This window comes from Meles meles, chromosome 13 (genome assembly GCF_922984935.1).
Source record: "Meles meles chromosome 13, mMelMel3.1 paternal haplotype, whole genome shotgun sequence".
Taxonomy (NCBI): Eukaryota; Metazoa; Chordata; class Mammalia; order Carnivora; family Mustelidae; genus Meles; species Meles meles.
The window spans coordinates 87,455,806-87,466,552 of NC_060078.1; the positions used below are offsets into that span (position 1 = coordinate 87,455,806).

Sequence of the window (10,747 nt, forward strand, 5' to 3'; positions counted from 1 at the left end):
GTGGGAGCGCTCCCGCGCCTCCGCCCGCACCGCCGGGGCCGGGGCGCAAGGTCGGCCGGGCTGGGGGCCCCCGAGGAGGCGCCCTGCCGGGGACCGGCCCCGTCCCGGGCGAGCGGCCGCAGCGGCCAGGCGGCAGGACCCGGGCGGCGCGTGGCTCCTCCCCCTGGGGCCGGCGGCTGCTCGCGGCGTCGCCTCGCGCCCTGCCCCGGGTCTCCCGCACGTGCAGGGAGCGCGCGCCGCGGGGACGCCTTCGGGCCCGGCCCGACCGCTGCGCCCCTTCGCCGCCGGCTGACGGGCGGCCCCGCGGCCTCCACCCTCCCCGGCCGGTGCCCCCCGCGCCGTCAGTCCCCGGCACCGCCCCGCCCTCATCGCCGTCGCTGCAGCCCGGGCCACGGGGCGCTTGGGGCGGCTGAGCCGGAGCCCGACCGGCCGGGCGCGGAGGCCGCGGGGAGCCGGAAGGGGCGGGCGGCGGACTTCCGGTGGGGGAGGGGCCGCTGGGTCGCGGAGGGCGGGTGGCGGGAGGCGCGGTCCGGCGGTGAGGGGCCCGGACGGGTCGTGACTCGCGCCGCACACGGTTGCGCACACGCTCCTGCGTCGGTTTAATGACGGTCCCGACTGCTCAGAACCGGTCGGCGACTCAATCCGGAAACACTTCACGGCAGCGCCCGCCCCGCTGCGGGCGCGCGGGCCCCTCGGGGTGCGGGACGGCGCGGGGGGGGCCCGGCAGGGGGGCGCGGGGGGGCCCGGCAGGGGGGCGCGGGGGGGGCCCGGCAGGGGGGCGGCCGGCCGTGGCTCCTCTGCTCGCGCTCCTCAGGCCCGACGGGCCCCCGGGGGCGGGGGGCAGGGGCCGGGCCGACCCGAACCCCGCGGGGAGGGCACTGCGGTCCCCACTCGGGCCGGCGTCCGCAGCCCCGCGTCACCTCCGCTGCACCGGGGGCCTCGGAGCCGCCCTCGCGCCCGCGGCGCCCTGGGACGAGGAAGGAGAAGCGGAGTGAGCCGCGGCCGCGGCCCCGAGGAGCCACGCTTCCCCGCGCGCTCTCCAAACGGGGGTCACCGCGGCCCTAACCCCCCGACCCCAGCCCGGCCCCCGGCAGACGGGAGGAACCGAGACACGGGCGACAGGGGCGGCTCGCGGAGAAGTCCCAGCGGGGGCAAGTGGGTGTGAGACAAACCGGCTGGACGGTGACCCCGCCGCAGTGCCCCAGCCAGGGAGACCCCCCCTGCTGCCCAGCGCCCTGGGGGAGACAGGCTCACCTGCGCGGGTCCAGGGGGGGCCCTTCCCGCCCCAGGCTTGACTGGAGGCATCGGGGGTGGGAAGGTTGGCTTCGCACCCTGGGGGACAGACAGTGGACTCTGGACACCATGGAAAGCCCCATCTTCCCCAGCACTGGCTCTGCTCCCGACCCCCTGCAGGCTTCTCCACAAAGAAGGGCCCCCAGCTGGGGCCAAACCCCTCCTGGGCCATCAGCTGCACTCCAGCTCCCCACCCCACCCCAGCATTTCCCACAAAAGGCTCTAAATGGCCAGAATGTGGGTCTTTGGAAGTTCAAATGCTGAGAATTCACCACTGAAGTTGGCATCTGTTTACACTTCAGCTTCCTCTGGGCAGGCAGGGCAGGTGCCCTGGGATCTGGGTGGAGGAAGGGAAGGCCCAGCGTGGGGACCGGCCACCCCCCTCCAAGGCAAGACCCTTGGTGTGCACAGCTCCCCTGTAGTCGCTCCTTGGCTAGACCCATTTCTGCCCCTTTGTCCATCTTTCCTTTCAACCCCCCCACAAGGCTATTTTTGCAGCTTTGCTGTAAATCTAAAATTAGTTCAAAAAGTAAAAAAAGAGAATTTCCATGAAGCCCAGATGGTCGCTGCAGACCCTGGGGATCACAGCGTCTCAGAGCAGCTCCAAAAGGGAGCCAAGGACACCACAGGGTCTGGCCGGGAGGGGCCCAGCTGCCAGGGAAGGGCACGCGTGCGGGCCGGTGGGGGTCCCCAGAAGGGCAGGGGCTTCTCACCTGCTTGGGCTTCAGCTCGGGGAGGCGCTTGGCAGGAGGAGGAGGTCTGAGCTGGTGGGAGGGAGGCGTGGCAGTCAGGCGTGGCAGTCAGGCTCCCCGGCGCCCCCGGGTTAGTAAACATCCTCTGGCTGGGCCGGCAGTCTAGCGGCTGCTGCCCTGGGGTCCCCAGCTCACTGAGTCCAGCCCCAGCCCGCATTCCTCGCCTAGGACCCACGTGGTGCTCCCAGATGCCCTGGCTGTTGGGCCCCACTGCTGCTCACCTGGTCCGGGGGCGGCCGGGTGTACACAGGGATGGTGAAGGGTGGGTTGGACATGGTGGCCGGGGGCTGCAGGAACAGGGCGGGGAGCCTGGGTCTCGCAGGGAGGCTATGTCCGGGCAGCCGGGCGTTGCAGCCCCCAGCCCGGAACCCGAGGTCCCTGCCCTCCCAGAGGAGGGAGAGTGAGTGCATGGAAGGCTCTGCCCTGCCCCACGGGTCCCCAAGGCCTAGGTGACTCCCACCCTCCCTTTTGTCAGCCTTGTGGAGGGCCCAGAGATGCCGGGCGGGAGCGGAGGGCATCTGGGCCTGAACCCCTCCATCCACCCTGCAGAGGCCAAGAGCCTCACGTCCAAGTCCAAGGTCTGTCTGGTCAGTCGCTGGCTCGTGCGGGTTCTCAGACCGTCCACCCTGCAGCCTGCTTCTGCCTCCGAGGGGCAGCTCTAAGCCCTGCCGGGAGGGATGGGGATGGCCCAGGGGTGGTGGGGTGCACTGCTTACCGCAGGGGGCGGCTGCTTAGGGGTCATCCTGGAGGCCGTGGGCCTGGCGGGCTGGTCAGGGTGGGCGGTGGCGGCCGGAGCCCCACCCTTGGCTGGTACACCCGGCCCCTCATGGAATAAGGGGTTGGAGAGCCCCTTGGTAGTCTTGGCCGAGCTCCTGGGGGGGAAGCAAGACTGGTCAGTGTGTCCTGGCCTTGGGGTCTGGCCCAGGGAATCGGGCTCCTGGGTGTGTCCTGCAGCCAGCAAGATGGGGTGAGGTCCCATGGCAACTCTGTGGGCTGCTGCCCACGATGGGCAGAGCCCATATCCTCCCAAGTGCTCTGGCACCGATGGGGGGGGGGGATGGAGGGCTCTGTCTGGGCTTACCGCCCCCACCTGTTGGCCTCGCCTGTCACCTGCCCGGGCTTCAAGAGGCAGAGGCCCCAAGTTCTCTGTGCGGAGGCTGTTCCTCTTCCTCAAACCACAGCAGGACGTTTCCCAATGATGTACGCACGGGAAGTGCAACCCCAGAGCACGCTCACCTCCCAGAGCCTCGGTTCCAGGCCTTTCGGCAGAAGACCACACCTGCCAGGAGAGCCACCAGCAGCACCACAGAGGCCAGCAGGCCCACCAGGAGGCTCCTGGGCCCTGTACGGGTGCGGGAGACCAGGGGTCAATAGGGCAGTGAGGGCCCCAGGGCCAAGGGGGGACCGTTCTCTCAGGCAGAGACCCGGGACCCCAGGGCCCACGTGAGGAGCCTCGGCGCTGAGAGCAAGTCTGTTACACCAGCCCTGTGGGCTCTCAGATGAGGGCTGGAGGGCTTGGTGGTGGCTGACCCTGGCCCACAGCGATGTGAGCAGGGTCTGGCCAGGCTCAGGAGGCCAAGCTGTGCGGGCAGCCGTGCGCACGGTGGCTACCGGAGAAGACACCTGCGGGAGTGGGGGGCCCTCAGACTCCTACGCTCAGAAGGTGGCCGAGGACCCAGCAAACCGGCTGCCGTCCTGTCCCGTCACTGCAACTGTGCCCTCCCTCTAGGACAGGCCTCTTGCCTGTCTTGTGCGGCGCCCGCGGTTGCCGAGGGGTCAGAAAGCCCGGGGTCGTCGAGGGCCGCCAATCTGCATCTTTAACAATGCCTGAAGGCCCTGAGGGCACGTGGTGTCCTTCTCAGCCCAGCCCAGGTGGTCTGAGGAAGGACAGGACCTGCACGGGACCCTATCAGGCCGTGCAGGTGCGAAAGCCCCGGGTCGCTCGGCCTACCTGTGCGCAGGTGGGGCAGCAGCTCTGTGCAGTGGGGCGGGGCCCAGCCCGGCCGGCAGTGGCACGCTCCCTTGTGGTTGCACACCTGGGGGGACTGGGCGTGAGACCAAAGGCCGCCGCATGCCTGTCCGCCACCCTGTCCGTCCAACGTGGGGCCAGCAGCCCGTCTGGCGGCTTCCTGTGGGCTGTCCTTGGGGCACACCCCCAAACCTCCCTGAGACGGGGGTCGGAAGGGAGCCCCAGCCCTGGTGTTTCGCGCTCTCAGCAGCTGACTGCCCCCACGTCGTGCCACGCTACTGACGCTGAGCGCTTTCAAGTCTGCCCCGGCCCAGCCCACGCGTCCACCGGCACCACCGCCCCGGGCCTCGGTGTTCACGTGGGACGCCCAGATGCCACCAGCCTCTGGCAGCGTCCCCTGCGGGGCCTGGGCTCATCTCGAGCACGGCCTACCGGTCTCCTTCAGCCCCGGAGGGCGCGTGGCGGGACGCCCCGTGGGCTCACGTACCCCGTGGCTGTTGCACTGGGCAGAGCAGTTCTCGGATCTGTAAACGCGCAGGTGCCGGCAAAGTCCTTCCCAGCAAATCTGGAGGGCAGAGGGGACCCCCTCAGGCCGGCATTCTAGGCCACCGCCTGGAGCCCCCGTGTCCCCACTTCTACCGTCAGCTGACGCAGACCCTCGGCCTGAACGGGGAGCGCTGGGGGAGGCTGGCCGGGGCCATCACACCCAGGCCGGCCAGGCCACAGTGGCCACCGGGGCCAGAGGGCTGGCGTCCCCCAGACCCAGGGAAGCGTGGGCTTGCAGAACAGAATGGTCTTCACACCCCGTGACAGAGGACTGGCTGCCTGAGCACCTCCCGTCGTCCTGCAGCGGCTCGACCGAGCACACACAGGAGCCCGTGTGCACGGCCCTCGGACCACGTGTCTAGGACCGCCACAGGGGGCACGTCCAGGCTCACGTCTGGGTCACAGCCCTCAGAAGCCCCTACAAGCTGCAGCCAGTGGGCGTGCCCTGCAGCAGACAGGGGCTCGGGCGCTCACCATCTCCTCGCCGCACTTGGTGCCTTCCGGCACCGGCTCATACGCAGCATCTCCCTCCAGGGCAAGAGCCTGGCAGCTGCTGCCCGTGCGCAGGGTGAGGGCACAGGATCTCCGCCCCGGCGGCTGCCGTCCGCCCTCACAGTATAAGGTGCCGCACCTGTTGACCCTGTGGACAGAGAAGCTACCAGCTCTGCTGCGCCTCCTGTCTGATGCCTGCTGCGCCTCGGGAGGCCTGGGGAGCTGCGGAAACGAGGCCCGCGCCCGCGGATGGGCTCCTACCCCGCCCCCCGTGACAGTGACACACCCTCCGTCCCGTGAGGGCAGACGTGCTCAGGCCTGGGGGTGCTGGAGGGCAGGGTGGACCCCCTGGAGAACCTCTGACTCAGACCCCAGACTCCTTTGTGCAGAAGACCTTCTTGGGCAGCCCCACTCCCAGGGCCATCCTGTGGCCGGCGACCCAGGGGAATCAGGCCACAGAGGACCACTCACCTGCTGGAACTGTGCACGGGCCCGCCCGGGCAGCCTGGGGGCATGCTGAAGGTGTAGCATGTCTCCTCGGCGACCTGAGAACCTGCGGGGTGGGGGCAGGAGGCGGTCAGTCCTCTGGCTTGGGCCCCGCAGCCTGTGGGCACATGCCAGAGCGCCCATGCCTCACCTGGCCCCCACAGGTCCTGGCACCTCTGGGCCAGCGCAGGGCAGACCCCATCGTAGCAGTAGCCCCCCGGGCAGGGTGTGCCGTTCTCCTGGAAGACGTCCTCCGGGCACGCTGGCTGCTGACCATCACAGTACTCCTCAAGGTCACACGCATCCTTCGGGGGACGGCACAGCTCACCGGCAGGCGTCACCTGCCCGGCAGAGCAGAGCTCACGTGCGCTGCCAGCCATCTCCTCGGGACCCCTTCCCGCCGACCAGCCTGGGGGCCCAGGACTCACGCTGCAGCGCCGGCAGCAGGCACCCTGGGCACAGTGCGCCCCCGCGGCCAGCTGGCAGGTGGTGGCGTTGCAGCAGGGGTTCTGACAGGCCTGGAGGGCGGAGGCTGGAGTGGGCTCCAGTGCGGACCCTGGGCCCCCTCCCCAGGAGCCCCTCCGGGTGGTGACAGGGCTCGGAGCAGGAGTGTCCTGCTGTGTGGCCACGGCACGTGGGGTGGCTGGTGGGTCACGAATGCGTGTCCGTGCGGGCAGAGGGCGGCGGGCACTTGGCCTGTACCTGGGGCGGGCCGCAGTCACACTGCTCCCCACGCTCCACAAACTGGTTCCCGCACACAGGGTCGCCCACCATCCGGCCGGGGTCCGGGGCGTTGGCCAGGCAGGCTGTGTGAGGCTCCTCCACGAACACCTCCAGGTTGGCGCGGCTGCACTCGCTGAACATCCTGGGGAACTTGGAGCTGGGGGCGCAGGGCGGGGCCTCGGTCAGGGTGCGGGGCAGCTAGGACACCCCGCTCCTCGGGCAGCCCCTGGCCTCACCCGATGCTGGCCGCCATGATGCAGCCGCCACCCTCCCGCGGCACGGGGCAGTAACAGCCCTGGATGTTCTCGTCGTGGTCCATGCCCAGGTTGTGGCCCATCTCGTGGGCCATGGTGGATGCAACACCCACAGGGTTCTCCAGGTTGTGGTCCTGCCGGGAGAGGCCACGCTGGCTAATGCCACACCCCGTCCCGCCAGTCACACTTCTCACAGCATCCCTGCACCCTCCAGGGTGGCGGCCCCCAGGCGTTCCAGCCCGTTGGGACAGCGTGGGGCTCCCCGTCCAGAGGCAGCAAACCTGGTTCACAGCCCCCGAGTCCTGGGAGCACATGGCCGACACCTTGGCCAGTCCCACGGTGGTCCCGGTGAACTTGACCCCACTGGAAACAAGAGCAGTGGGCAAAGGTGGACGCCCCGAAACTGCCCCTCCCACGTGCCCCGGCGCTCCCACGCAGCCCCCCAGCCACAGGGGCCCGGCTCTGTGCCCGGCGCCCACGTACGTGATGAGCTGCACGTTGTCATGCTGGTGCCGTCCCACCAGCTTCTGTGCCCGCCACTGCAGGAAGTTGTCCAGGGTGGTGTCGGGGTTCGAGCTCACCCGAATCTCATCCTCTTGGTTCCATATCTCCAGGCCCACCAGGACCACACGGAAATTGAGCTCCTGATAAAGCTGGGAGGGCAGGGGACCCAGGTCAGGCTCGGAGACAGCGAGGGCTGCAGACCCTGCCCCGCTCCCTGCTGGCCCTGCCCTTCCCCACCGAGATTTCTGCCCACCTTGTCCACGTGGTTCACCACCTCCATCACCCGGCTGCGCACGGCTGCTCTGCTCCCAAGCCGTTGGAACTGGAGGACGGCAGGCCTCAGCGGCACGCGGCCCACCAGCCGGCCCCAGCCCTGCCCCCACGCCCTGCCCTCCCTACCTCTGCAGTGTCCGTGACCACATACAGCTCCACATAGCGCGTGTCTCGGGGCAGCAGCCCGTTCTGGGGGCACAAGACGCCGGTCAGCCGCCCCAGCCACGGTCCTGGCCCGGGGCCAGTTTTCGCACATCGACCCTCTCCCGGGGTCCTGGAGCCTGCTCCAGGCTCGGGACCTGCTCGGGACCGAGGGCGCCATCCAGGAGGCTCCAGCTCAGGCCAAGGAGTGATCTTGGCAGCCACTGGCAGAGCCAAGCCCATGGGCCATGGGGACCCCCAGCCGAGCACATGGAGAGTCGGGGGTGCAGTCCCAGGGGACAGGGTGATGCTGCTGGTCCGGGCCCCCCCCTTACCCGGGGCCTGAAGGCTGCTGAGGTCCGAGGCCCCAAGGCCTGCTCCAAGCTGATGTTGCTGACCCCACAGGTCCCGAGCTTCTGTTGCAGACGCTCCGCCCGGTAGAGCGCGTGCCGCCCCTCTTCGCCATCCCTGTCCAGGGGCTCGATCACGTGGACATCTGAGCCAGCCCGGAAAAAGCCCCTGAGGGCAGAGGGAAGCCAGGTGGTTCTGAGTTAGCGCACCCCCGCGGGCGCCTGGGAGGACGGGGCCTCCCTCTGCACTGGGACAGATGGCCCGGGGGGGTGGGAGGACAGGCTGCAGGGCCCGAGGGGAGCCCCACAGCCCCGGGGAACCTGTGACTTCTAACGGGCCACAGTCCGTGTGTAGGAAGGTCGCCACCCCGAGCCCCTCTCTTCTTGGCCTCTGACGACTTCTCTGGAGCGAGTGGGGGACAGCTGACCCCCGCCCCCCCAGTCTGCGGCCCCCACCTGAGGCCCACACAGGTGCTGAGGCTGGCGGCGGAGTGCTGGTGTCCCTGCACGTGGCCCTGGTAGAAGCAGTGACCCTGCAGAAGGGGGAGGCGTGAGGGGCCCGCAGCTCTCCCCCTCCCCCCCTCCGGCCGGCCGCTGGCCTCTCCAGGGCTGTCCTGGGCCCTACCTGCCTCTGTCCCTGCTCCACCACCTGGGAGCCATTGGCAGCCCTGTAGGTCTCCGTGTAGCCCGAGCCCACCAGGTCCCTGGAAAAGAGCCACTGTGGTTCCCGGGGCCGCGCCTGCCCCCCACTAAAGCCGCCTCTGGCCTGGCAGAGTGGCCAAGCCTCCACTTACCTGTTCTTCATCAGATGCAGGGTGAAGTTGTGCCCCTGGGTCCCAAGCACGTAGCTCACGCTCTCCGGGAACAGGTCCTGAGCCAGGACAGGGAGGGGTCCAGGGTGAGGGGCCCTAACCCAGGACACGCACACACTGGGGCTGGGCTGGGGTGCCATCGAGGCCAGGGCACCCTGAAGTCTGGGGGTCGCTCCGAGTCTGGCTGGTATTAGGAAGCTGGGGCTGGGCAGGTTGGAGCTCTAGACCTCAAGTTCCCCATCCGCCCACACACATAATGACTAGGACCCCCTTTCCCAGGAAGCAGGGGGACGGGGAGACAGGGCCCTGACCCTTAGATCCAAGGTGGCAGAGGGGATGCAGGCGGGCACACGACCGAGCACCCCAGTGGGGCGCCTCCAGCCTGCCGACCTCTGGAAGGCTTTCTCCAGACACCAAGGTCAGGACGGGCGGTCCCACAGGGATTTCAGGAATGCCTGCAGGCGGCCTTCCTCGGGGAATCCCAGCCCAGCTCCAAATGCCCCACAAAGGTGCGTCATCGTCGTCACCACACACCCGTCTGGTGACACGCCCCAGATGAGCCATCCCCTCCGGCCTGGAAGGGATCAGACTTATCTTGCCGGTGAGTGAAACTGTGACGTGCCCGGAACCATGCCGGCTGCTGACGGGCAGCCAGAGCAGCCCCCGGGGCACCCCCCTCAGCAGAAGCCACTCACCTCGCCCCACCCGCCGGGGTCAGGCTGAGGCAGGATGCAGGGAGGGGAGGCCGGGGGTGGAGGAAGTGCGGGCAGAGACAGCCCTGCCCGCTGCTGCGGGGTCCCCTGCGGTGGGCACGCTGGGAGCTACAGACAGGAGCGGCTCCGGGGAGCCCGTGGGGCCGCCCAGGCCGGCTTCCCCGCCCAGACTTACCAGGTGGGAGGGCAGAGCTCGGCGGGCACGGGGCGCTGGCAGGCGTCGGGGCCACACCACCTCGTACCGCTCCACGTGGGGCAGTGGGGTGCTGGGGGCTGCCACTGCGGGCGAGAAGGGGGTCAGCAGGCCGGTGGTGACCTGCACCTCCTCCCCTGCGGGGTCACCAGAGAGCATGAGCACCAGGGATTGGGAGACGGGGTTCCCCTGCCCGGGGTGGAACCCACCAGGCTGACCTAGACCTGACCTGACCTCCTGTCCCCTCCCCTCCCTCGGGTCTGAGGGCGCACACCGGCCTGGGTGGGGGATAGGTCTGCTCTCCTGCCCGCAGGCCGTTCACGAAGCCCGGATCCAGCAGCTGCAGGTGTCCCACAACAAACAGCCCTGGGAGTGGGGTGAGGCCCAGAGCTGCCACCAGGCAAGGTGGTTCGGTCGTAGAGCGTTAATGGATGTGTCTCCCAGACCCGCATCTAGCCCCCGCATCTAGCGGACACCGCAGAGAGAGGCTCCGCCTACCAGAGCAGAGGCCCCCCCAACCTGGGGTCTGGGCCACCACGGAATTCAGCCCGGAAAGCTGCCCAGAGCAGCCCGGAGCGCGGAGCCCAGGGTGGGTCCCAAGCGGCTCGACTGCCCCCTCCCGCCCCCCTCCCCCAGTGCCCACCCTCGGCTCCAGGTCACCGCTCCTCGGTCCTCCCTTCCCTGCCAGGCCGGGGACCTGGGTGGGCGTGGGCAGTCATCCCAAGGCTCCAGGGTGGATGGGGAGTGGCGCGGTTCTCCCCGGTGCCCTGCGAGTCCCCAGCGGCACCAGCGCTGGGGAAGCTCCCCAGGCGGCTTCTCCCCCCAGTTCCCTTTTGAAGTGTCCGTCTGCCACCCTGGGCCTTCCCGGTGAGGGCTCCCCTCGGCGCGTCCGACCCCGGAGACTGACCCAGAGCTCGGCAGAGTGCGGAAGGCCGGGGGACCCGCCGGCGCCCCGGACGGCGGCCCCTCCCCGCAGCACTCACCTAGCAGACACAGGGCGAGCACCGGGAACCCCAGGCCGCGCATGGCCGGGGCGCGCTCGGGGGGGCGCACACTGGGGTCTGGGCCAAGAACAGGGCGCGCGCACGGGGCCCGAGGTCTGGGGTCCGAGGTCCAGGGTCTGCCGACGCTGCGCTGGCGGAGGCGGCTCCGCGCGGGGAAGGAGGTCTGGCCCCGCCGCCCCGCCCTGGAGACCAGCCCCCGGCCCGCAGCCTATCGGCCCCTCCGACGCCGGGAGGGGCGGTGC

At 69.9% G+C, this 10,747-nt stretch overlaps 1 protein-coding gene across 1 annotated transcript; it reads right to left on the reverse strand.

Moving 5' to 3' along the window:
• Window positions 1-475: 475 nt before the first annotated feature.
• ADAM8 (ADAM metallopeptidase domain 8) lies at window positions 476-10,643 on the reverse strand. The gene is made up of 24 exons (XM_046026181.1): window positions 10,485-10,643; window positions 9,484-9,587; window positions 8,578-8,654; window positions 8,409-8,487; window positions 8,240-8,316; window positions 7,769-7,952; window positions 7,419-7,481; window positions 7,273-7,341; window positions 6,999-7,168; window positions 6,797-6,878; window positions 6,498-6,649; window positions 6,241-6,418; window positions 5,967-6,056; window positions 5,690-5,879; window positions 5,524-5,605; window positions 5,035-5,200; window positions 4,502-4,579; window positions 3,997-4,081; window positions 3,282-3,387; window positions 2,761-2,917; window positions 2,267-2,332; window positions 2,007-2,057; window positions 1,255-1,332; window positions 476-967 (listed from the first exon to the last, which is right to left on the reverse strand). The coding sequence occupies exons 1-24, from the start codon at window positions 10,525-10,527 to the stop codon at window positions 917-919; spliced, it is 2,478 nt and encodes an 825-aa protein (XP_045882137.1). The 5' UTR covers window positions 10,528-10,643; the 3' UTR covers window positions 476-916.
• Between the last annotated feature and the right edge of the window lie 104 nt (window positions 10,644-10,747).